Here is a 27,716-nt window from a genome sequence, read left to right on the forward strand (position 1 = left end):
AAATGGCAGGAAGGCTGGTTCTTTTCTAAAAGACTGAACTTGACTCCATCAAAAAAGTTAACTCGGATGTGGTGACCAAAACAAAACCGCAGACAAGCCCCATAGTTTTTTGGATTTTTAAATTATTTATTCATTGAATGATTTAAGGTGTGTACCATGACTCCAGTTGGGTAAACCACATTGAAGAATTTGACTGTGGGTCTTTAGTTCAGCCAAATGCTTTCCATTAATTTTGCTCTATAAAATACTAAACATTGTAATTAAGTTTTGAATGCTTCAGCCATGCTCGGAACACTGCAGGGTAAGTAAGGATGAGCTCAACCCACTCATGCCAAGTGAGGGCGACAGCAACAGGTCTCATGAGCCATGAGGTCTGAAAGAATCCGAGGATCTAGCTTAAGATGAAGGGAGGTTCTGTTCCCACAGAGTAAACCGTTCAGTTTTAAAATTCAGCCTACACTGTTCTCAAGAGACTGAAAAAAAGAAAATCAATGTCATTTAAAAAGTACCACACAATATGCAATCTTCCATGATTTGTCTGCATCTAAAATGGCACAATCAAAGGCTTCAAAATTCTAGCAGTCAGAACTAAGTTTTCCTATGAGAGAGAAATCGTTTCCCTTTCTACTCCTAAATGTGAAGAGTTATTCTGTGCTCAGGGGGCACGGGAGAGAGCAGGGGACACAGAGCGGGGGTGGGGGGAGTTACGAGGAGGTTGACAAATCGCATTTGAGATTCAATGCAGTGGAAAAAAGTAACGAATGCTAAAGTTTTTAAAAAGTTTAATGGAGCCAATAAGGCATATAAATTGTGTTCTGGCAGACATTAAGACCTGCTTTCTCTAACCAAAGAAAATGGCACATGTTTTATCAAAATTTGACAATCGAGAGTAAAGGGTACTGAGATTCAGCGTCAGAGCACCAACTAAAACAAAAAACAACCAAAAATAAAAAATTTTAAAAAACCTGTTATTCTTCGGAAGGAGGAACTAGAGAACCAAGGCATAAAGGGAGGGTTATACAGGCGTTCCTCAATCTCAAAATCCTTCAGGAACAGGGGGTCTGGCCACTTGTGAGCTACGCTTCACACCACACCAAACGCCAATTCCAGAATCTAAATTTACAACGATGGAAAAAAAAAAAAAAAAAAACAATGGTAACTCCAAATGCATTTCTGGGCATATTCCAAAGGGAAGCTTAAAAGTATTCCTAATACATAGGCTCGTCTGTTTCAGGTATAATTCTTCCTGCTATTATATTCAAACAAAAAAGAATGATCCACTTTTTGCAAAAATTTTCAAATACCTCACTTTCAGTCCTAAGTTTTACTATGGAATTGACTTTTGTTCTGTTGGGGTTTTTTTTTTTGTTTTAAATAGGGCTATATCTATACGAATACAGAACATTTCTAACATTCCATTCACCTCCCACCCAGTCCATGAATATTATGGTTAACTTAGCAAAGTTTCTTCACAGAAAGATATTATTAAATGGCTGAAGGAATTGCAAACTTTAACAAAGTGCTGTGAGTAATTACTGGAAAAACCCTTCCACTGATTTGCAGTGGTCTTTTAAGGATAAAAACAGGAAGTTAACTGATACTGGACTACAAGTTTGCAAGGAAACATTTTCACTGTCCTACTTGATATATAACATAATAATATGATAGAATAAATTACAGTACCTGGCAGGCTGACATCAGTTCTTCATCTAAAAAAGACTATCATTCAGTTCAAGATATTAAAAATGAAGGTGAAGCATGCTCTAAAACATTGTGGCTACAAGAGGTCTTATAAGGGACCAAAAGAGGAATCTACTCAGAACCTTTATTTAGGTCTAACTAACATCTAGAGAAGCCTCCATGCGATTCCATCTTTTCCAGAATGAGATTCCAAACTGCACTCTTTAGGGGAGGGGGGACTGGAGAGTGGGGGGGTTGCTACTTAAGTTGCGATCACATTATTGGCAGATCGAAGACCTTTATCTTCCACCAACTCCAATGGAAAACTGCACAAAGTAGGGCATTCATGAAAAATGTAGATAGAAAAGGACACGAAAGACTGGAATACCTACCCTCCCCCACCATCCATCTCCCTCTCGCTAATGCAGAGCCAAAAAGGAAGCCCATCCTCCAAGTTCATGACCTCACTACTGTAGGTCCCCCTTGAATGCAGTCTACAAGTTTACATTTACCATAAGGAACAGTACCCTGCGTGGGAAGTAGTACTTGTCTTAAAACAGGAGTATTTTAAGCCTACGGGGTCAATCTGGGGGGGCACTTTAATAATCATATTGCTACTTTTAGAGCGCTAACACACACAAAGTGAATCCAATAAAGTTCTGTGTATTGATTCAATATTAAGTATTAATTGCATGACCATCATAGCACCTCTTTACATCACACAATCACCAGAATTAGAAACTGCTTGGAAAACTAAAACCAGGGCACAGTCCCATCATTAGAAGTGGCACACTGTGGACTACAGAGAGACCAGGTGCACGGTACAGGGCCGCTGCAAAAACTGGAAGCCTGCAGATTTGACGAGGAAGCCAAATCGTGGGTCTGAGATCATTTTAGGAACCTGGCAATACTGTTGAAGCAAAATACTCAACGCAGCAGGAAATGGACCAAAAAGAAGAAGAAGGGGGGTTGGGGTGGGAGGGGGTGGGGGAAGCATTCTATATAACCAAATAACATCTGATAGTTCCTTTCCCTTTGAGAATAAATACAGTTAAGGTCACTTTTAGCCTTGGAACGGATAATATGTTTGCCTATGATGATCTTGCTAATGACTACACGATGTCTGATGTCCTCTGCTAGGATTATAGTTTTAAGAAAGCCATGGTTACAAGAGGCATCTACTGTAAATACCTAGAGCTTCCTTTTTATGGCAACCACTATAGAATTCACTTGTCTTAAACAGTGAACAAGGGAAGATGGCCTCATGTTTCCTTTGCAATAAGAGTATATGTGGAGGATCGAGTGGCTTTCAAGCAGCATGGTGGGTGTGAAAATGTCTGTAGTTTAGATCATTCTGTTGCGTTTATGGGTTGGTGAGTCTGTAATGACATCGCCACACTGGGCTGAGGTACGCTTTCTAGTTCCACCATTGTCCAAGTGGAGTGCCATTTCTTCTGATATGAAAGTGTTCAAATCGACATCATGGAGTCCATTTCTCCTTCGACTAGCATTCGATCCACTGCTTACATGTGTAGGAGAGCCTGGGGTACTCGAACGCACGCTTATACTAGCCATTGCACCACTAAGACCTAGGAAGAAGAAAAAAGGTTTTAGAGTTGCTCAATTATTTAACCCTCTTGAAAGCAACCCACTTTACTTTCAATGTTTCATAGTGTCAAAGGAGGTCTGCCTGTTTTCTTAAGGAGTCACCAGGGGGCAGTTATGTTTTCTTCTGGAAAAACGAATCGCCGGGCTTTTGGCGTAGATGTTTCATTGGGAAGACTACCACTATTTACAATATTGGTAATTACCAACTATGGGAAGCATATTCTGTCGCAAGCACCGTGTAAGGTGGACACACAGATCACAAAACCCTCCCGTCTACTCTACTGGGTATATACTGCTTATAATTTATGGCTGAGGACAGCAAGCGCATGCTTTAAATAGGACATTTTGGTTATCCAGAGTCACGACCCCCATAGATCCCCCTATAGTGTGTGTATGTGCACGAAGGGGAGCGATGATTTCTAGGTCTGAGTGGGCTCATTCCAACTTCCCCCAAATGATCATCCAAAACCGTGCACGCTGCAGCCCAAAAAGGGGGTCACTACTGAAAAAGTACACAGGGACCTCAAGCACAAAGTGAGTCTGCCCTTGGATGAAACAAGCTATACGACCGCCCAAGGTCTGGACTTGATTGGTCTCCTCGGGACAACCTCACTTATCATCGTGGATGATCCCTCTGAGAAGGAGGTAGTGCCTATGGCGGTATAAAAAAATCCTGCTGCCTTCAAGGTTGAATTAAATCCAGAATAGACCCAGCACCCAACGCTGGACACTCATCCCTCAGATTCCTGAACAGTTAAGGAGGCAAACATATGTTCCACTCTGAAATGTTCAGGATGAACCTGTGAAAGGCCCAAGAGACGCCAGGAAACATTAACCACAGCGTTGATTTTGAAAACCTAACATCACGAACGGTGGATTTCCCTTACGAACTTCCCCTTACGTTATTCTAGCCTCACACAGGGTTTTTGTTATTGCTTGACTAAATTCACAGACTATGACCTAGGATACTCCATGTTCCCAAAGAACAGAACTTCTCAGATTTTAAAATGAGCTTAGAGGTTGGTCTGGTAGGGGCCCATTCTAGTTTATACTGTTAATGTGATTTAAATTTGAATGCTGAGAAAAAATTCTTTCTACCACATCAACTTTGACATTATTCTGACTCTACAAATACTCTGTGAACATTCTCAGGCTGTAGGCCTCAACAGCCTCCCTTATGCTGACTGTGTTCTGCAGCCCACACCTCTTCCTGCTCTCAAACTCCCTACCTGGTAGCCATCAGCCCCCTCCTTGCTCTGCCTGTGGAAGATGCGTCCTCCCTCCCACTGGTGGCGAGAGGAAGGGTGGGCACGTCACTCCTTAGCTCTAAGCCATTGCAAGGCTGGTACCTATTTAAAAAAATATAATAGAGGCACTAATCTTGGGAGTACTTCCTGTGTGAGGCAGGTGCTACGTTAAGTACTTTTAATTTTCATCCTCACAGTGATCCTACGACATCCGTATAGTCTGTTTGCGGATGGGAAATGGAGGTTAAAAGGTTAATTAACGACCCAAGGTCACACAGCTAGTAAGCAAGAGCTGCGACTCAAAACGTAAGCACAATCTCATGTTCCCCTTGACTGTTACACTCTTCAAGTCAACATTTTAGCATGAAGCGGCTACAGGGTCTTGAGCCTGGCCTCTCTCAGGCCTCGTGCTCCCACACCACCAGGAGAGCGGATGCGCATGGCCAAGTAGCTCTGGTAGGTTGGCCAGCGCCTCTCTTCCACCGTGTGCACCTGCTGACGCCTGGCCCCCAGCTCCTCCGGCACCTATTCCGCCCTGAGGCTCCTTTCCTGACTCTGCCACCTCTCTCCTATTTAGTCTCTGGCTGGCTCCGCTTCCCTCCTGCTTGAAACTCTCCACTCCTTCCTGTCCACAGCCCGCCAGCTCCTTCCTCAGTGGCCTCTGCGGGGTTCACTTCCACTGGACAAGTTGGGTGCCACGCAAGGTGGTGTCCTCTACCCCTTAGCTTACCTACGGGCATCGTTTTCCACAGCACAGGGGATCTCTCCTGCGCACATGGGCCCATCCACAGTTCTAACTGCCTGCTGGACCTCTCCCATTTAACATCAAAAAGGTGCTACACGCTGCTTCTTCCTCAGGCCATGCAGGTTTATTAAAAAATAAATAAAAGGGAAAGAAACATCTTGGGCTCATTTCATGCAACGCGGTACAATCGTGTAGCTTCATCTCCACCTAACGTACATGGTGCCTGGCACACAGCATTCGCTCAATTCTGCAAACAGGGGAGTGCTTCAAAGTCTATCCATTTTGAAATGCACTGAAACCCAAACCTGCTGGCATTCATCCCCTCTCCAAAGCCAGGAAATAAACCCAGGTGGCTCTTGTCTCTTAAATCTCTGCCATCAAGTTTTTAAAAACTCAAGTTATTCCCAAATTGCTGGCATGTTTTTTTTCCCCCAAGTTCTGTGTGCTGTGCTTTCTTTTTTCCAACCTAGCGGCCTGAAACAAACTACTAAAAGGTGTCCGTGAAATTAAAACAAGAACCTTTTCATAGCTGGTTCCTAACACAGGAAGTCCTAAGATAATTAGACTGCAAAATTTAGGCCTTCGGCACGAAACTGGGCTAACTTCAGTAATTAATCCCCTTTATCATTTGAAACCATCAAAAGAACTAACAACCCCCCCCCACCCTGAACCCCTCTTGTTAACATAGCAACATGTTTATTAACACCTAAGGACAAATACCCAAGGCTCGCAGAATACTCCACCAGAAGTGAACAGGCACATCAAGCAAACACTTCTATTGTTTCCACTGCTATTCTCCGTGAAAAAGAAGAGACATTAAATATCAATTTGGTCAATTTGAAAATTCCCCAGTAACTGCTGGGCAACTGCCATCTTTCTTCTGTTGAGTGTATGACTGGGGGCTTTAGTTGGGCAGCTCAAGTGCAACCACAATGTGCAACATGAGCTTCCTCCTACCTACTCTCAGCAGTGAAAATTCTTTTCAACATTTAACTAGCTGAAAATCTTCCCCAAAAACACTTTCGTGTCAAAAAAAAAAAAAAATTAAGATTAACAACCAAAAAATATATATTTTAAACAGCCCAAATTTTATTTTACAAACCAATGACAGCTACTGGAAGATGCTTCAGGAAACCTTAGCTAAGCCACATGAACAATCAGGCCTATACAAGTACAGAGAGTCTGAACATGCTTCAGAACTAAAAACTAAGTTGTACAGCCCGAGGGCATACAACTTAATTTCTACCAAAACACACTTTTTCAAAAGGGCTATGGGAGTATCAGTTGACAAAAAGCAGAACAAGTAGTATGATTAGACAGAAAAGTCTCCATTGCTTAATACAAGATAAACTTAGCAGTTTTAAAGTTTCTGCATTCGTTTTAAATGATTAGTGCAGGAGGGAGGGGAAAAAAAAAAAGATTAGGATGATTTAATCATACTTTAAAAAGAAAGCTCCCACTGGAGCTAAAACAGTTACAGTCCAGGTTATAGGTATCTAGGTTACATGGTCAAATGTTAAGAGCAGCACATAACTATTATTTTCATACCAAGTTCATGCTTCAGATAATAAGATAATCCTGTTTTCAGAATTAATTACATGTAATTCCAGTTTACCAGCACATAGTTAGATCACATATAGGCACAGAAAGAGCAAATGCAGACCGATGCACCCCCCCTTCCTCCGTCCAGCAGCCGGTGGCCTGGAGGCCGCCTCTACACTCTCTACCTGCTCCCCAACTCCCTAAGACTGAGAGCAGAGGGCCAGCCCCAGAGGAGAAAAGGCGGAGGACTGTCATTGTCGATCCACTCAGCACAGGCTCAGAACGCTCGGCAGATACGCTCCACCAGTTTTTTTCATCTGCAGCATGAGAGGGGATTTGAAATCCCCACAATTTGAACCAAGTGAGAACTTCCTGACTGGAACCCTAGGAAACTGGCATTCTTGCATTTCAAATGAATTGCACTATTCAAATGGACAGAGCTCCCTGTGCACAAAGTGGTGTTCTGAGGTTTTGAAGCAAGCAAGCACTTGTGTGTAAATGTCGTGTTTGAAATGCACCAAGGAAGGAGTTTAAATCACTGAAAAAAGAATTCTACTAAGATTTTAGTAATTTGAAGTAGATACCACTCCCCACCCCAATATGTAAATTGTAATACTGAATTTTTATTGAAGTAAAGCACACTAAATCAAACCAATTACAAAGATACATGTGTCACACCAAGAAAACATTTTCAGTTATGGCGACAGCCCAATGCTTTCAGTTTTTCAAAGACAATTTTAATGCCATGGGAAAAATGCTCACGACGTTAAAATGAAAAAAAGATACAGTACCATATATGCAGTATGATCTCAACTATGAAATAATTTTAATATTTATACATTGAAAAAAAAAGACTGAAAGAAAATGCACCAAACATTTAACTGTGGTTATCTCTGTATAGTCAGATAACAAGATACTGAATTTTTTACTTTTCGGAAATTTTCAAACTTTCCAAGAGAATGTTATTTGTAAATCAGAAGACTAGTGGAAAATTTAAACTCAAATGTTCAAGTGCTTCGTAAACTACCAGAGGACATTAAGTACTAGGTGCACGAACTGGCTTTGAGGCATGGCTGCATGGACTCCTTTTTCACATCAATGAAAAACTGTCCAAGAAAATTTTACTGCAACTTCCAAACAATTTTGTATCATTGATGGTAGCTTTAGTGAAGTCCTACCCCAGAAACTTCAGCAGCTAATATCTAATCTTAACATAAAGAAATGCCAAGTTTTCATCAAAAATTTTAATGCTGTTAATTGCCTTCGTTTTCCTCATTCCCAAAAGCTGGTTTGAACAAAGGCCGTAATTTAGAGATCCCAGCCTTCAGAGATGAATTTTAATTAAAGAAGCTTCTTTGAAATAATCATTTTTTTAAGCATTTAAGAGAGGCGATTGTTTTGGTGCATTAAATCTCTTACATCTTTATTTCCAAATAAGTTTTTAAAAAAATATTTTGCTGTTAAAATAACTACTGACAGTTCTGTTATTTCAGGAAGATGCAGACACGCACACAGTAAGTCTCTAGCACTGTCCCACACGCTGCACAGGGAGTGTGGGCAAGAGAAGGGAGCACCTTGACAGGTGCATGGATTTCCAGTTAGTCCTCTGCAGTGTTACAAGAGTCTCCTTTACACTACTCCACCAGTGTAAAATCGCTTAACCTAAGCACCGGTGCGGTCAGAGTATTTCTAAACATTTAGCTCTAGGATGGAAGGGGACAAGAATCATTAAGGAAGAGACAGAACCAAGCACAATTACTTAATTTCTTCTTAAATGTACTGTATCTCAGGTGAAATTGTATCAAGAACCTTTGCTCTCACTGGAATTTCCTAACTTCTCTTCTGTACCACTCTAGAGCACACAGGCCAAACAATGTGCTGACCAAATTAACCAAAGCTACAAAAACCTGTGCTCAGAGGAGTACGAAAACCCTACTGGTTCAAGCTGCCTGGAATCACAGCTTTCCATAAACCCTAGGAGAAGGTGGTATCAGTTTTATACCCTGAGTATGACAAACTAGGAATAGGCCCTAAATTTTCCTAAGTTAAATTCCTACCTCACCTTACACAATTTTCTGAAAAGCCCTACACCCAGTTTTCTCCATGTCCAAGAATCTGTCAAGCAACTTAATGATTTAAGAGAACAAGAATCACCATGTACGTAGCCCAGAGAAGACTAAAGGCAAAAAAAGCAAGTAGCCATAAATGGAGTCTATGAACTCTGAAGGCAATGTACCGTGCGTCAATCTGACTGCCTAGGTTTGAACACTTCAAATGCTCTCATAGAAATCTATCAGGCTAGAAATTCCTCAAAGACATTACCTAACTCCTCTTTGTATCACACAGGCCCCTACCACTAGTCTCTAATAGACTGCATGGTATTTACTTTCAGTAAAATGCTGGGCAATAGAAAAGGCTGCATAATGACAATATATCCTTTATCTTTAAATGACCACCCCTTCCACGGAAGGACATGAACTGCAGAAATCAGAACTCATAAGACCACAGCCACAAAAAAAAAAAAAAAAAAAAAAAAAAAAAAAAAAGGCAGGATTTCAAACTAAAAAGGATTCAGACTTCAGACTTCAATACTTAAAGAGCTGCTGGCTTAACTCACAAAATGCTTTCTTTGAAAAAACAAACTTTCCTTTGTTTGAAATTCTCCAGGGTCATGTAAATGCTGGGTTGCCTAAGCCTCTTTCAGTACTTACACTGGTGAATGTAGCATCCCACTGCCTTTTTAAAACTTCCTATCTTAAACACCAAAGGAACTTAAAACTGGACAATGGGAGATCCTAAAGCCAAATGCCAATGTCAGCAACGGCAGTGCCTATTATGACACGACACCCTGCATGCTAGGGGCCTGAGTTTGAACTGATGAATTCTACAGGACGACCCAGGCCCAGTGATGTTGATTCCTAATACTTCAGTCAAGAATGCCATCAAAATGACTTCTGGAACACAAACCAAGTGTTTCTGTTTTTTACAGAACAGTCTGAACCAGGGCCAGAACCTACAAAGACCATCCACAAGATGATGTGAGGAGGCTTTAATGTCGGTATCAAAAGAGCGAGCGAAGTCTGACTTGGTATCCAGCTCCTTCTCCCAATCAGCTCTCTCCCCCCTTCCAGGAACGTATGCCCCAATCTTACTCTCGACCCTTTCCTAACCCGCGTGATAATGAACAGAACTCAGAATGAGGAGACCAGATTTCATCTAAGGCTTTCCAGATATAACACTAGCTTGGGCAAGTCAAGTCAAAATCTGTCCATCCAGTAGAAAGAGAACCTCACTAACTCCACAGATTTATATCAAGATAAAAAAAGTGCAAGATCCTAGCAAGCAACATAAGTTATAAACAGTAAGTTTTAAATTATCCTTCCCCTCTGGAGTAATATATGCAATTTAAAAGGGCATCCTTACTGAAAAGAGGAGGGAAAAAGTACCCTCAAAGGCTACCTGATCTCCAGGTCTACTTTTGCCAATAAAATGCCACCCAGAGGCAAAGAGAGCACTCTTTGCACAGGACTCAGAACTAACCGAAAATCCCGCTTCTCCCAAGGTAAAAAGGTATTATGAAAGGGTAAGTACCTTGCTTCTCATTTAATCTAACACCTTACAAAGACAACTGCCTTGGAAAAGTAAACCATCTTGCCCAAGGTCATACCGGGAATGTAGCCTACACACAAAAGCCTAAATAAATATTCTTCCTACTAAATAAACCAGAAATACAGGCCCCGAACCATTCACCTTCAAGCCTACTTCTCAAGGTTCACCCATGGCGAAAACCCCAAGATACAAAATTCATGTATTTTCTGATGTCTTTAGAGAAGAAAAATAAGCCTAGGGATCTTTCCCACCCCACTCCACCCCTAACCCCATGGGGGAAGGACCATAAATGCACAAATATGGAGGCACAGTGGTTAAGAGTGTGTATACAGGCAGATCCGGAATATCTATTCTACCACTTACTCATCTGTTCCATCACAGCCAGATATGCCCTTTCTTCATCAACAAAATGGTAGTAACTACGGGCAAGTGTAAGGTTAAATGAGAACCTCCTAAGCTGAGTTGCTTGCACTAAGTAAACACTAAAATAGGTGTAATGGCACATCATCCTCAAAACCCATTCAAGTTTTGGTTGTTCTAATTTAAGGAGTTTACTTTGTAGCTCTCCTAAGGTACACCATTACTTCTACCCTTATTATAGTCATCTGGGGATCTGTGATCCTCAACTCTTTCTAAAGGTTCTCTGCACCCACTGTACTATATATTTTCACATAACAGACCTCTGAACTCTCTGTTCAACTTAGAATACATCTAACACCAGGTTCTTTGCCAAGTTCTAGTAAAGGCAGAAACTTTAAGACCAGGCCCTGCCCTAAGGTAGCCCCATGTTGGAAAGGACAGCCAAAGAAGCAAATCTAAAAAGAGCAGATTAACAGCTCAAGGAAGGCTTCAGAAGGGAGAACGAAAGCTTCGTTAGGGAAGAAGCGTTTGATCAGTCTTAAAGTATGAGCAGGCGGAGGGAAAGAACTGGAAAAGAGCACGGAGCTATTTCACACATGAGACAGTATAGCTAAGTTATCTGACCCACGGTGAAGATCCAATCAGAAGGGCCTTTCAGTGCTGGGTTCTGACTTCAACGTATTTCTCCATCAACAAGTCATTTTTCAGTCAAGTGACGAGACGGAAAGGACTGCTCCAGTGGCCTCAGGAAACATGGACTGGCAACTGGGTCATCTCAGGGCCAGGAAGCAAGAGCAGGAAGATTATTCCAAGAGCCCAGGGTTTATCTTCTCCAAAGAGCCTTCCCTTAACGTACAGCCAGTCTGCACTGTAAAATGTCCCTTTCTGCCCTTAGAACATCATACACAAACCATGCTCAGGACATTAAATTTTCCAAGTATGTGTTGGCCTCAGTAAAAAAGGAAGCACTCTTCATTTACATATTCCCAGAGACAGCAGAGAATCTGCCATGTACGCATCTGGATGGCTCCATGAGGAAAAGCCAGGTATTTGCTGACGGGGCGGGAAGGGGAGTCCGCGTGAAGCCCTGTGTGAGAGCCCTGCCTGCAGGGGTGGCGTGGTGGACAGGAGAGAACACGCGCGCCCGGCAGGCCGGAAGTGGGCAAAACTGCAAGCAAGGGGCCTGCAGAAGGTGGCGAGGGCTCGAAACCGCGGGAGTGAAATCTAAGTCAGTCAAGAACCTGAGGAAACGTCAGAGGCTGAAGGAGCAGACAAAAAAAAGACCAAAGAAAAGGAAAACTCCAGATGAGAAGGCATGCCTAAGCCACATCATCAGAAAGGGAGACTGAGAACCACCAAAATGGTCCAGGATTTTAGGTCCATCTGAAATCTTCTGTTACGTTAAAAATGAGGCGGCAGGTCCTAGCTGCACGTGTAGCACATGCCTGTGTTTCCCGGACTTCTTGGTGAGTTTAAGATCCAGATGACTAGATGCCATGGCACTCAGAAAAAAAGCGACCTATGCTGCAGACAAGAGCCAGAACAAAGCACAGGACTGATTATGTTCTGTAAGCTTCAGTAACCAGCAGATCTGACTGAAACTGCTTGCTAACCATCTGATGGATGTATGACTGAAATTGGGTTCGGTCTGAGGCAGATGAGGTACTAATCAGAGGATCTTACTATCACACACAGTGTAAGAAATAAATGTACTGTAAGTACCTTACATCTTTGCCATTTTTCTTCAAATAAAAATGTGTATTTTAGATAGATTTAGGGTGCTTGGGACAGGTGTTTAGGAACTGATAAAGAAAAACTATGGTGTGTGGGGGGGGGGGGAACCGTCCTGTCTTATAAAAAGGGATAGAATGGTGTGAACCCCCTACACTCATGTTTGCGGTTTATAAACTTAAGAAGTTTGCTTCAATACACAGTGCTTCTCCTATGCACCCCTCCCCCACCACCCCATACCCTAAAACTTCATAAATTTAGACTCTCCTTCCAATGCAGATTCCTAAGAACTTCAATTTGACTTCAATTACATTTCACAGATCTGGTTAAGCAAATTATATGCAAAACTAAATTCTGACAAGTATGTGCCCTAATTGAGATGTCTCCAAATATGTTTTAAAACATCATCTAAACAGCTTTCACTTCAATTTATAGACTATCCAATAAATCAGATCACTAGCACAGCTGGTTACAAAGTTGGTCATTAATCTGCCTTACAACTTAGTTTACAATGCCCTATTTCTAGAAATCATTCCAGTCATTGTAAACACTCAAACCAGACTAGCATTCTCAACACATCGATGTCCTCTACAAACCACTATAGGACAAAACACGATGCAATTTATGTTTCTGTACACTCTTTCAAGAGGCCATATTACTAGACTGTTTTAAGACACAAATTCAGGGTATGAACCTTAGGAGTAAGAGTAAAGAGTGCACTGAGTCTCCACTATATTCTGGACTTGTGCTAATGGGTAACTTTATTGAAGGGAAAGATTATTTTTCTACATAGCTTTATAATTATGAACTTTCTCAAACCTCACAATTTAAACTTAAGTCAAAATTATAAATAATCTCTTCTTAAAACTACATTGTTACTAAAACTCCAACAGAAGTTCAGGAAAATAATAAACCACAAGTTGAACAGTCTAAAGAGGGGTTAGGGGGAAGCTGGCCCTTTTAACAAGGTATACAATTGCACTAACATTTCGTAACAAGAGTGGCATCTGTGTGTCTTAAAACTATCTTCTTAAGTATAGTAGAATAGAGAAAAAGGAAATCTTAATGAGACAGGTATGGAATGAATCTTAAATTGCACTTGACAATAAAGAAAATCAGAATGCTTAGAGAGACAACCGCATACGGCCCTACCATGCGCAGACAGGACAGTCACCTGACACTACACACGCTTCCAATCATTTGTTCCAAACTTAACGGTAAAAGATGTGAACTCTGTAACAAAGACCAGATGGACCTCTTTTTTGCCTGAGTTTCAGAGGTTCTGATGCATGACTATTCCACTACATGAGACAGTGGCAGTCCTAAGTACTATATCCATACATCAGGGACTTTCTCTTGCAACAGATGTATTTTTAACTTATCAAACTATCAAAAGGGAAAAACACTGTTTCCAACCCCAGGTTCTGATGAGGGTTGTAGGTAAAGAATCAAGGTCCGCCGAAGAGAACAAGAACATAAGCATTAAAGCTTCAAGGATATAGATGTCCTCTGCATATATATCCCACCCTTTTTACTACAAGGTTACTTGGTTTTTTAGATGGCCTATACTGTGGCCCAGAAATGTTGACTTCTAACAGGACTCCTGACCTAATTCACTAATTGCTTCTCTCTGCTCAATCACCTGCACCATTCAAGTTTTCTTTTCTGTATCTACTAAGTCTCATTACTTTGTTGTTCTTTTATTTTCACAGCAGTATTAAATGTCCTGTAAGTACCTCTCCCAGTTCTATCTGGAAATCTGTATTAGAGAGGAACAAACAACAGACTTGTTGACTGCACATCCCAGGCTTCTCCAGTAATACTTAAACCCCTTGGCCAAGAATGCCGCCTTCTGGCAGGTCTGGCCTGGGGAGATAGAGATGGACTGTCCTGACAGTCCTATCAAATCAAGGACCTAAGGGACAAGAGACATAAGGAAAATCAATCATTCTTACATTTGTCCATTCCCACCTGGGTCATCAACTCTCACCTTTGACAAGCACACTCAGTAACTTACAGGGCCAAAGGGAGTCCCCAGGAGAACAGCCCAACAATTTCCTGCCTCACTTGCCTGCTGCTAACCAGGTTCTCCAGGCAATTGGAAATATAACAGAATTCTGAAGACACAAGAACTTCCTGTTTGACTCAGAATAGGAAAACATGTACAATAAGAAGTATAAAGCAATAAATTCTAATCAACGTTGCAAGATTCTGTTACTGTGACACTGATAAGCTCAAACTAACTTTCTAAAAACATTTTTTAGGATAGGCTAGCTAACATTCAAAAATGGCCCAGGTAAGTTCTTAGCTTACATTCTGCGTAAACATTTCTGGAGCATTTAGTTACTAATAAGAGACAAAACACAAGACAATATATCTGGACCTAAACCTAAATGTGTAAAGGGGTCCACAGGCACACTCTTAACCACTTTTCCAAAGAAATATGTTTAAACGGCTTTACCATGCAGAGCTATGGCTTCCCGGAAGGGTTGCAAATCAGTCTCTACAGATGAGCTAGTTTCCGTTGAAGTAGCTCGGTTAGGGGACACTACAGTCAGTCTTGGGGGAGCTCTAGAGTTTCGTGGTGGAGGAACTTTCCCACACAGGAAGCTGATCAAATCTTCTCTACGAATAGTTCTTCTGCGCTTTTTAACCCAAGCCAACACATCCTTATTGCGTCGTTGATAGCCAATCTGAATTCCAATATCAAAACTTCGCTGATGAGTATCCACGCTTTCTGTTAGGAAAAAAGAACAAGAAAAAAGATACATCATGATCAGCAGAGCCATGCAGCATTCTCTCCTAAGAGAAAACCATTTCAGGAGCTAACCAAAATGAGCATCATGAAGATTGGGGTTCTGGAGATCTATCAGTAATTTAGTCAACTGAATGGTATTTCATCCATGTTTCAAGTGTTATACGTGGCATTAAATCTTCACGGTCTAAATTCAGAGCTAACATCACACAGTCCTAGAGCTTCTGCCTTGTTCCTTAAAAAAATAATAGTTTTATTCATTACTTTAAAAAAATTATTTTAATGTTTATTTTCGAGACAGAGCATGGGTGGGGAAGTGGCAAAGAGAGACAGAGACACAGACTCCGAAGCAGGCTCCAGGCTCTGAGCTGTCAGCACAGAGCCCAACACGGCACTGGAAGGCACTGGAACTCACAAACTCAGAGATCATGACCTAAGCTGAAGTCAGACGCTTAAGTGAGCCACCCAGGTGCTCTGATGGATACGTTATTAAACGTGTATCAGTACTATACTCAGCTTCACTTTAGAAAAAAAAATACCAAGACGACCTTGAAAATGGTACTACGGTCCCCCTGGTGCAAATGAGGAAACAAGGAAGTGAATTACACCGAGTAACTCTACCAAAGTGTAAGAATACATACGAGAGCTGGAATTTTGCTCCAGAGTCCATGATTCTTAACCACTAAGCTCTACACTCAGAAAAGAGTGAATTCCTGGGGTGCCTGGGTGGCTCAGTCAGCTAAACGTCTGACTCTTGGTTTTGGCTCAGTGAGATCGATCCCCATGTTGAGCTCTGCAATGACAGGGTGGAGACTGCCTGGGAATCTCTCTACCTTTGTCCCTCCCCTGGTCGTGCTCTCTCTCTCAAAATTAACTTTAAAAAAGAATAAAAGGAAGGAGTGAATTCTCACAATTCTAAATAGGAGCATCACATCATTCAACAGAGAACTAAATATTACAAAGCACTCAGGCCACCTACATTTACCATGTCATTTTGGGGATACACTCTTACAGATCAGTTCAGTCAGCACCAAGAACTGGGAACACACTGAAGGCAGCAGCAAACAATTTAGAAGTGAGGAAAAATTAATTCTGATTGACCAGTCAACACCAACACCACAGTGGAAACAGAAAAGGCTTCCTTTCCCTAGTATACACTTGGATTCTGCTTCCAGTCCCCCAAAAGTTTCCCATCATTCATAATCATTCCCAAAAGACCTTGCATCTAAAATCTCCGACTGGCCTCCCAGTCTCCCTGTAAGTACTACCCCTCCCTGTATACAGTAAGCCCAAGTTTTCAAAAAAACAATCTCTGCTCTTCCCATGATTTTACACAGTTGGAAAAAGAACTGGGAAATTTAAGCCACTGCAATTTATTTTTAGTTGGACTGCTCTGCTAGCAGAAAATCATGAGTATACTTCTATTGACATTAAAGAAAATGGTTTCGGGGTGCCTGCGTGGCTCAGTTGGTTAAGCATCCAACTTCAGCTCAGGTCATGATCTCATAGCTCATGAGTTCGAGCCCTGAGTCAGGCTCTGTGCTGACAGCTCAGAGTCTGGAGCCTGCTTCAGGTTTTGTCTCCATCTCTCTGTCCCTCCCCTGCTTGTGCTCTGTCTCTCTCTCAAAAATAAATACATAAATAAAAAGTTTAAAGAAAATAAGATGGTTCCAAGGCACCTGGGTGGATCAGTCAGTTAAGTGTCCAACTCTTGATTTCAGCTCAGGTCATGATCTCAGTTTGGGAGTTTGATCCCTGCAACGGACTCCACGCTGATGGAGTGGGAAGAGCCTGCTTGGGATTCTCTCTGCCCCTCCTCTGCTCTCTCCTTCTCTCTCAAGAAAGAGAAGAGAAGAGAAGAGAAGAGAAGAGAAGAGAAGAGAAGAGAAGAGAAAGAAAAAGAGAAAAGAGAAGGAAGGAAGGAAGGAAGGAAGGGGGAGGGAGGGAAGAAAGGAAGAAAAAGAAAAAAGAGCTGTGTTCCAGAAAGAAACACAATAATCCAGACATCACAGAGAATCCCAAACTGCCATGAATTTGCATTATTAAACAAGATGGCAAGAGGGCAGCACAAGCAGAACTTTATAACAAGGCCTGTTCTTTAGATGACAAATCCCTGTTGTTATAAAAAAAAAAAAAAAAAAGTTTTTTTAATGGAAGAATTTGTCCATGGGAGCACGCTTTAAAAATAGTAAACTCCAAGGGCGCCTTGGTGGCTCAGTCAGTTAAGGGTCTGACTTCAGCTCAGGTCCTGATCTCACAGTCCTTGAGTTTGAGCCCCGCATCAGGCTCTGTGGTGACAGCTCAGAGCCTGGAGCCTGCTTCGTATTGTGTGTGTGTCTCTCTCTCTCTCTCTGCCCCTCCCCTGCTTGGACTCTGTCTCTGTCTCAAAAATAAATAAAAACATTTAAAAATTTTTTTAAAAAAAGTAAACTCCATCACAACTTTGAGAAGAAGATTATTCTTATTTTAAAGATAGAGAAAGCAGCTTGGGAACAAAGTAATTTCTCTAGTATCTCATACTAGAACACCAAGTTACAATGTGAACGAACAGCTTCTGATTTCTCCTTTCATCAGAAACAAAGCAAGCATGAAATTCATTTTAAAGATAAACAGCATTTAGAAGGATACTATAGCACTTTCCATCTCTTTAAATTTTTTTTTCAACGTTTTTATTTATTTTTGGGACAGAGAGAGACAGAGCATGAACGGGGGAGGGGCAGAGAGAGAGGGAGACACAGAATCCGAAACAGGCTCCAGGCTCTGAGCCATCAGCCCAGAGCCTGACGCGGGGCTCGAACTCACGGACCGCGAGATCGTGACCTGGCTGAAGTCGGACGCCCAACCAACTGCGTCACCCAGGCGCCCCAGCACTTTCCATCTCTTAAAGACTCCACTGAAGCTAATATCAGGACTAGGTAAACTCTAAAATGACCTTGGGAAAGCCGGATCTAAAAAGAAGAGATTCTGAAAGCACCGGAAGCATTTTCAGAGAAATCACGTCTTTGAGCAAAAACTGATCCCATGCCACAGCACCAAACATACATGTGTACCTAGAAGCAACCAGGTTTCTACAAACCCACCCTACCTAAAAGAATGATTATACTCAAGCTCATAACTGGAGAAGGGGGTTTCCAAACAGAGTGAGGAAATTTTATTTTTCAAGAACCAAATGGAAGCAGGCCCAGAATTGGAAGTACAGAGGGGGGAAAAGTTGGAAGTGCAAAAGGAGTACAAAAAACAAGTGCAAATAGGACTGCACAGCGCAAACCAAGATGAAGTAGTCGTGTAAATGTACACCTGGCAAACGAGACACCAAAAAATTCTCCATAAACTGGATACAAAACTCAAGGGCCAAAGGGAGGGGGCCACCAGAAGCGGTTATTTAAAAAAAAAAGACAATTCAGGGAAGAAAGCTAAATTTTGGTTTGTTCTGATTGAGAACACAAGGAAATCCCAAAAATCAGATCTGCAAGGGACTGATTTTTTTTTTTCTTTTTTGAAGTAGGCTCCACACCCAACATGGGGCCTGAACTCACAACCTTGAGATCAAGAGCTGTATGCTCTACGAACTGAGCCAGCCAGGCCCACCAAAGGAGGGCCTGATGCTTCAATCACAGATTTGAACAAAGTTGGAAAATCCAATTATTCACTGGTTTAGATGAAAGACAGTTATGTAAGTTGTGAAGCTCTTTTAAAATTTACACAACTAAAAAAAATGTCTTCCTAATTGACCAATTATTTCACCTCAGAAATTGAGTCTGAAACAACAGAACCAACCAAGAACACACTAAATATGAGGCATTTTCTAAAACATGGACTTTTTTTTTACAGGTTAGAAGGTACAGGAAGAGAAAAGCAAAAAATGACATTTAAGGTCTTCAGGTACACCCTTTTGCACTGCCGGGCCCAATTTGGTTTTGTACCATTAACAGCATATCCTGAAAGGCGAATCCAATCACCTCACCACCCAGATTAACCCAATCTCAGTTACTTCCCTAAACAGAAAACGTCACATTGATTGACCCTAAAGCATTTCAAATACAGTCCTTATGTTTAGGACTTTAAACTGTTGCTTGGTTGAAAATAAAATCCTCCCATCATACCTTGCACTAAACAGGAGACAAATGAATACTTACTGGAGAATCTTAGGCCTGACTAGGCTAGATTTTAACGTCATCACAGGTTGATTTAGTGAACAGCAGCACCGTAAACATGCGCAAGGATGGCTTTCTGAAGGCTCTCAGCCCAAGACTGCTGTGACTACATCTGAACCTTGACAAACAGACATCCAAATTCTAGAAATGCAGAGCACAGAAACTGTGGGGACAGTCTTATGTGCAAAGCTATTTTACTGAAGCCAAAAAGCCTCTGTGCAGCAGGGCCAGAAGCTTGAAGGTTAGGCAAACCCCAAGGGCATCAAAATGTCAACCCAACCTTTAAGCACAACACATTCATTTCCTTATTCAAAACACAAATGGACTCGGACAAGTCATGGTAGATGTCCCATGTTTCATACTTTAAAAAAAAAAAAAGGGTTTTATATAAGCAGCTGAAACGGAATTCCAGATTTTTACAGGTCTAATCCTGTCCCCACTGGCAGGGGACAAGAGGCACAGAATCATCTGATTACCGAGATGAAGACCAAATGCACAATTTTGTTACTTGCGACACCGACAAGATTAACCCAATCTCACTGTTTATAGCTTTTTGACACTCACAAACCTTATGGGAGTTAGCCAGAGCAGACCTCCCCATTTCAGAGACAAGGAACTGGAGCTGAGGCTCAGAGGGCCGTGCCTGGGAGTCAGGTGAAGGGACACAGTTCTTCCCCAACCAAAGAGAAACTGTCTCCCACTCTCCTTAGAGGGTCTACACACTGTGAGAACATACTGCTAGACCAAAGTAACATTTGCAAGGAATACTAATGACTAAATATCTGAACTTAGAAACGCGTCGGCACTAACCAACCAGTCTGCCACAGGGCAAATAAGTATAAAAAAGGTTTCATTACATACAAAGATCTGAGCTACAGGCAAAATAAAAGCCTTTCCAACAGTTTTGAGAAAAGGACTCCTATATTCCCTAACAAAGCAGTGTATCCAAAAAGAAGCACTCCCTTGTAGCTACTTAGATACTCAATTTTCACCCGGCACACACAACAATGGAAAGGAGCCAGGGAAGAAATGCAGTGGCCTCATCTGCCTGGCATCCAGTCCTCACCCTGCCTCTCCGAAAGGGATTCCAAAGTTTCTGTTTGGAGAGCTCTAGGGCGAGCTTTCTTCACATTCACTCAAGAGGTGGAACACGTGGTTTAGTGCTCATCTCATCTGCACAGCCCCAAACAGTACCTATGATACTGGTTCAGATTAAGCATGTGACCCAACTCTGGCCAAGAGCCGGTAGAAAGAAGTCATCTGCTGGCAGCTCCCGGAAAAGAAGCGCCAGGGCTCGTCAGCGTCAGCGAGTGACCCGAAGACGCAAGCTGCCAACGAACTGAAACTAGCCCCAAAACAAAGCTCGTGCTTTGCACATACACGTGCACACACACAGTGTAGAGAGCTGAGAGCAGGGCAGACTGAATTAAATCCATCCTATCCTCAGCCTTCCAGCCAGAGAGGGGCCAAACCATGCCCACACCACTGAAGCCTGTCTGCCTTGTAATTTCTGCTTTATTTGCAACCAAAACATCCTTTTACAGAAAAGTTGTATATAAGAAAAAGATTGTCGGGGTGCCTGGGTGGCTCAGTCAGTTAAGGGTCCGACTCGGTTTCAGCTCAGGTCCTGATCTTGCGGTTTGTACGGCCAATACCTGCATCTGGCTCTGGGCTGGCAGTGTGGAGCCTGCTTGGGATTCTCTTTCTGTGACCCTCCCCTGCTCGCGCTCTCTCAAAATAAATAAACTCAAGGGAAAGAAAGACTGTCTTCTACAAAAACTGACAGAATCCACAAGGGATATTAGCGATTGAGGCCACTACTCCTTATATTAAAAATAAAACTTAAGACTTAGAGAACAATAATCCATATTAAGGCGTTTCTGAACAAAGCTTCAAAGGTCAATAATGGGTTTTTTACAGGTGAGTCACAAACCAAGTCCACTAAGTCAAATTTTAAGGAGATGAAATTCTATTTATCTCCAAGTAGAACATGCTTTCTCTGACCACTGATTTAGACACCAAATGCTCACCACTGGGCCCAAATTCTCAGTACATCCTGCTCACCCTCACTCCACATATGGTCTAAGATGGCTACACGGAAGTGAGACAGCATATTATAAAAAGGATTTGGCATCAAGATATCTCAAAAATAAGGACTTAAAGGGCATCGTGCTATTTTTCTCACCTGCCAATCCAATTTACATTTAGTCCTTTTAGGGAAAGATAAAAAAGGAAAGTACTTCCCACTAAGCTTTTTTCAACACAAGAAAAAAATGCAAAGACGTGGGGCAACTGGGTGGTTCAGTCAGTTAAGCGTCTGACTTAGGTCCAGGTCATGATCTCACGGTTCGTGAGCTCAAGCCCCACGTCAGGCTCTGTGCTGCTGGCTCAAAGCCTGGACCCTGCTTCGGATTCTGTCTTCCTCTCTCTCCACCCCTCCCCCATTCATGTGGTCTCTCAAAAACAAAGGCGAAAAAATTTTTAAATTTTTAAAAATTAAAAAAAAAAAAAAAAGAAAAAATGCAAAGGCAAAAAATAACCTAGAATTTCTTCCCTTTATCTTAAGGACTTCCCAGAGCCAGAAAAAGCTGAAAAACAGAACTTTAATACCAACAAGGTCAACACTCACCTTGCCCCAGATACCCCAGCACTAAACTCAGATCTTGTCCTCTAAGGTATGGGTAATGTATCCCCAGTTACAGGGGAAAAAATGAAGGAGCACAAATGGTGAAGCATCTCCCTCCATTACCTGTCTTCAGAACCATACAGCTAAGTACTGACAGCCCAAAATCCAAACTCCGACAATAGCAGCAGCTGCCATTCTTGCAGTGCTGGCTTTCTTTAAGCACTGCTAGAGTAGACATGCCCCCTGGGCAAACAGTGCTCAAGGGGAGAACCAGAAACATCTTTAACCCCCGAAGAGCATCAAGAGAAACCTCCCAACACAGATGATAGAACTCACTATGCAACTCAAGTTTCTGATGCAGTTTTTAAAAGTCAACACAAGGGCACCTAGCTGGTTTAGTCGGTGAAACATGTGACTCTCGACCTCAGGGTCATGAGTTCAAGCCCTACACTGGGTGTAGAGCTAACTTTAAAAAATTAAAATTAAAAACTATTTTAAGGGGCACCTGGGTGGCTCAGGCAGTTACGCATCCCACTTCAGTTCAGGTCATGATCTCACGGTTAGTGGATTCGAGCTCCACATTGGGCTCTGTGCTGACAGCTCAGCACCTGGAGCCTGCTTCAGATTCTGTCTCCCTCTCTGGCCCTCTCCTGCTCACACTCTCAAAAATAAACACTAAAAATTTTAAAATTAAAAAAAAAAAAAAACAAAACCATTTTAAAGATAAACGGGAGGGGCATCTGGGTGATTCCATAGGTTAAGGCTCTAACTTCAGCTCAAGTCATGATCTCGCAGTTCATCGGTTCAAGCCCCACATTAAGCTTTGTGGGGACAGAATTGAGCCTGCTTCGGATTCTTTTTCTCTCTCTGCCCCTCCTCCACTCACTCTCTCTCAAAAACGTTAAAGAAGAAAAGTCAGCTAGGGAAATGCTGAGAAGTGGCCCTGGAGGGTGAGAGCAAGCATTGGCTCAAGAGCTCTGCTGAAGAGCTAAGGTACCTTGCAGCCACTTTAGACTCACCACTGAGGCCCATGGGATTAGCCTTATCCCAGGACAACCACCAGTCCAACCTCTCTTCTGGGCAAGGACCTCCCCCCCTCCCCAAAACAGGAAGAAGTTAGCATTACATAAGGAGACCAGTACTTTCCTACTGAGGAATCAGGAGACAGATTGCGACTGGCACCCAGGAAAATGCAGGGGGGTGAGGGGAGGACTTTCAGAAGCAAACCACTAGGTGTGGTCCAGTATTTCCCAGGTTAAGCATGAACTTGGGCTAGATTGAAATAACTTAAGTAACTTTTCACTCCCCTCTTCAGTTGCAGACATCAGAAACTGTACCAGGCCAAGAACAGAACCTGACTGAAAAGTAAACAAACATCGTCCTCTTTATATTTACCAAAACAAGGTAGAGATGAGAACCGACCATCAAGATTTTTTCTTCCCCTTTCCAAAAGAGGATACCAAAGTCTGGCCCTACTCAGTGGAGTAGAAGGAACCACACACTCCATTTTGCTGAATCCTGTCCACGATGAGGGACAACTCACTCTCCTCTAAATCCTTCGAACAGAGCCAAACCACACTAACACTTGATTTTTCAAAAAGCCCACAAGCAATCAAAAGATCCTCAGTTAAGCTTTTACCAACCATTCTGAGCTTCCAATGTGCTCCCTTTAGGGGTTATCAAGAACCTGGTACAAGTGCCAACCTCTCTGTCCCCAGCGTGGAAAAGGAGCCATTTTTAGCTTTAGTGTTTCATCATATAAAATACTGAAGCAGTGTCCACTTAAAGAGACCCTCCAAATCTTTCCCCTTGTAAATTACATGTAAACGTTTAATCAGAGCTATGAAGGATGATTTAGATTTACCACTACTCCAGGCTGCATGCACTGGTGACACTACCTTGCTAATTGTACCAGTTCTATTTAAGGCACCTAATTATTCCTACAGCTGCATTCCTGGTCCCCAAGCACTTCACCCTGAAAAAGAGGAACGTGAGGCTCTGCAGAGCATGATCCTTTCTCTGTCAATCAGTTAAGACTATGTTGCCACACTACCAAATACCACAAACCACAACTTACCTTTCCTAACAGGTAAAGAAAGATAGATTTACCTTTACAGTAACACAACACAAAATACAACAAGTTCTAACAATCTAATACTCACAATAACCCAAGAACATCACGTGATTTTTTTTTTAAAAAAACTGAAGCGCTCTCATTAAATCTTCTGAACAGAAACAATATATTACAAAAAGTAATTTCAAATCCAGTAATCAAATTAGGGATAATTTCAGAGTTCAGCTTTTGAACGCATCTTCTTACCTAAGGCAATATACAAAACTGCCAGCTTTAATTCTAAACGGATACATCATAAAAACACACAACAGCACCAAAAACTGAACAGAAAATCTAGGGGACATTCGTATTTTTGCACGACCTAGGCAAAGAGCTTGGCATACAGAAGCACCAAAAATGGTGCCATCCCCCAGCTTCAAACAAAAAGCAACTGCAACAAACAAATGAACTGTAGTACCTCTCACACAACAAATCGCTACTCAGCAAAAAATAAGTAAAAAATAAAAAAGGAGGGGCAGAATTCACACCTTCAGTATGAACTCAAGGGATCAATCTCAGAAACATGGGAAGTGGATGAAGCCAGGCACAAAAGACCGCATACCATAAAGCTCTACTCATGACCTAATGGAAGTGAGAAACTATATACTACACACGGCAATCAGATCAGTGGTGCCGCGGGCTTGGGTTGGAGGTAGATGCTTTCTCTTAATGTAGGTTTATCAAATTTGAGCTACGATTCTTAAGAAGACTGACTACACCAAAAATAAATAAACGTTGAAAAAAAAAAATTTAAGAAGACTGACTACACAATATCCAAATTATACTCCAAGAAAGGAGTTTTTAAAACAGGTATTAAATATTTCAAAATTCTCTGGATGAAAACAAGAGCCATTCCAGACAATGCTTAACACCCTCAAGCACTGATAAATGTTATCTCAAAAGTCAAAATTTAAGGAACTCACCTACATAGAATCAAAGTTGACCACTGAGACAACATTTAATCGTTTCCTTTTTCTGGCAAGCCTAGACTGAGTTCCTCCTTCCCTAGAATTAACATTCCATTCACCAGTTTGTTCTCAAATTACTGTCCCCCAAAACTGCAAATTCCACCCAGGAAATCTCACAAGAAGGGACATTTTTCCTATAGAATGCTGCCACCATTTGCACATTCTTACACAAAAATGAGAACCTGAAAAGGCACTCCACAGCCTGTGCTTCAACTCGTTTTGACAATTCTGAAGTGCACAAAGTCCATTACTGTTACCAGCAGCTTCTACAAGTTTGAAAACGTTTGATTTAATTACATTTTTCCTAAGATTAACAAATTCAAATCCTTTCTCCACAGGAACCTTAACCCCAAAAGACATCAAATCCAAATTTCCAAATCTTCAAAATCGTAAGACACAAAATCTAATGCCATTGTTACTGAGAACGCACAAAGAGCAAGAACCTTTACTTACAGATCTTCCGGTCACTGGGGGGCGGGAGATTAGCCCCAAAAAAACACTATCATAAAGCACAAATCTACCGACACAAACTCTGGTAACACGTTTCCTGCCAATAATCAGGTAGATGGCAGCTCTGAAAGCAATTATTCGAGGTTGCTAGGGAAGAACAGTACGTTAACGTGCGCACAGATTATTCCCATCAGCTGATTTTCAACGCACTTAAATGCTACCAAAGTACCTTGGTCTAAGTTGCCTAACTCTCAAGAATCCTTTCCAGGAGCTGCTCACGTCGGTCTGTGGCACCAAACCATAAACCCTTTTCTTCCCTGGGCGACTTCTGCGATGAGAAGCTGCACCCCTCTCGGCTTCTCAACCTCAGCACTACTGACACTCGGGGAGGGGGAGCACGGTCTCCTGCAGGGCAGGATATCCAGCAGCCCCCTCTCGGCGATGACGTTCAAAACTGCCCCCCAGCGTCAAATGTACCCGAGGCAGGCGAAGAGGGGGTCAAACGCCCAGCTGAGAATCCGTGCTCTGGCCAGGCCACCCCCGGAGCTCTCTACCCACCAAATACTCCAGGCACTCGGCGGCCGGGTTCGGCAGCAGAAAAGGCTCGGGCAGTCCGGGCCGGGGTGTCTACCTCCCTAGCAACGCAGGACTCAAGCCCTGACGCAGGCTGCCCTTCCCCTCAGGCGGCAATGCAGCAAGGTTATCTTTACCTTTGTAGAGGTTGGTGACGGCGGTGGCTGCGTTTTGGAAGGGGACCCAGAGAGAAAGTCCTGGCTGCTGACACACACGGTCTGAAAAAGTGGGTGAGGGGTGCAGGGGAGAAAAAAGAAACACAAAAGACACAGAGAGAGAGGGAGAGACACAGAGAAAGAGATGTTATTTGGGCGTCAATCACTCCGAACGGCCATATTAGGTTTCGCCATTTTGTTCCAGGGTTTCGGGATCCCACACTCGCTGCGAGGACGGCAGGCAGGGGGTCGCGGCGGGGACGAGGCCGAGCCGCGGGGCTCAGAGGTGCAGCCCCCCGGGGCCGAGCCGCGCCCGCCGGAGGCGCCCCCTCTCAGTCCCCGCCCCGAGGCCGGCTCCGGGCACAATGGCCGGCCCCGCCGCCTGCCTTCGCCATTTTGTGAGTGGGAGCCCCTCCCCGGCCCTCCCGGCCCGAGGGGCGCCGGCAGCCGGGCCCGAGGCGCGGGCGGGCCCCCGGCGGCCCCAAACGGGGGCGCCCCCAGCGCCGGCCCCTGCTCAGCCGCGGCCCGCCCGCCGGGCCCGCCCCCCGCGCCGCCATCTTGTGAGGAGGGGGCGGCGGGGCGGTGGCGCGGCGGCAGGGCCAGAGCGGCCGCCCTCGGGGCTTTCCGCCGACCGGCCGGCCCCGAGGCGGCTGCGGCGCCGGCGGCGGGGCGGCGGCGGCAAGATGGCGGCGGCGGGCCTCACCTTTGTAGAGCTGGGCCACGGCGGTGGCCGAGTTCTGGAAGAGGTGCCACAGCTTCTGCTGCTTGTGCTCGGGCTGCGCGGCGGCCGCCGCCTCCTCCTGCAGCTCAGGGGGCAGCTGCTCGTCCTGCTCGGCCTCGGCCAGGCACTGCCGCTCCCACTTGGAGAACCAGTGCTCGGGCCCGTGCTCCTGGATCTCGGCCTCGCCCTCCTCCTTCCGCTCCTCCATCCTCCGCGGCCTCCCGCGGCCTCGCCGCCGCCGCCGCGTCCTCCTCAGGCGGGGCCCCCGCGGGAGCGTCGTCGTCGAGCGGCCCGGCGACGGGGCCCAGCGACCGGCGGCGGCTCCTCGCGGCGGCCCAGACCTCCTGCACCCCGACGGCCTGCGAGCCCCGCCCCAAGGCCCCACGCAGCCCGGGACGACCCCCGCCCCGGACCTCCCCACCCCCGGGCTTCGCGGAAGGTCGCCGCGGCCCGGAAGACTGCCGCCGCACCTCGCGTCGCCGGCCCGAACCCGTCTACCGCCCGCCCATGGCGCCGCGGCCCTCCTAAGGCCGCCGCCGCTGACCGCCTAGCCCGCCGCACAGCCCGGCCTATGCCGCCGAGCCCACCCCGAAGACTGAGGAACGTCGTCGTCGCCGCCGCCGTCGACGCCTCTGCGGCTGCTGGTCTCCGCCCTCCCCCGCCCACATGCTGACTGGGG

The 27,716-nt window shown here is 43.9% G+C and overlaps 1 protein-coding gene across 1 annotated transcript; it reads right to left on the reverse strand.

The window, feature by feature from the left end:
* Positions 1–105: 105 nt before the first annotated feature.
* Positions 106–27,420, reverse strand: HAPSTR1 (HUWE1 associated protein modifying stress responses). The gene is made up of 4 exons (XM_047087772.1): positions 27,020–27,420; positions 26,299–26,379; positions 14,984–15,259; positions 106–3,269 (listed from the first exon to the last, which is right to left on the reverse strand). Exons 1-4 carry the CDS (start codon positions 27,243–27,245, stop codon positions 3,025–3,027), a joined length of 828 nt encoding a protein of 275 aa, XP_046943728.1. The 5' UTR covers positions 27,246–27,420; the 3' UTR covers positions 106–3,024.
* Between the last annotated feature and the right edge of the window lie 296 nt (positions 27,421–27,716).

Source organism: Lynx rufus, unplaced genomic scaffold, assembly GCF_022079265.1.
Source record: "Lynx rufus isolate CCGP_SWC_20201006 ecotype Redwood Valley unplaced genomic scaffold, mLynRuf1.p SCAF_23, whole genome shotgun sequence".
Classification (NCBI taxonomy): Eukaryota; Metazoa; Chordata; class Mammalia; order Carnivora; family Felidae; genus Lynx; species Lynx rufus.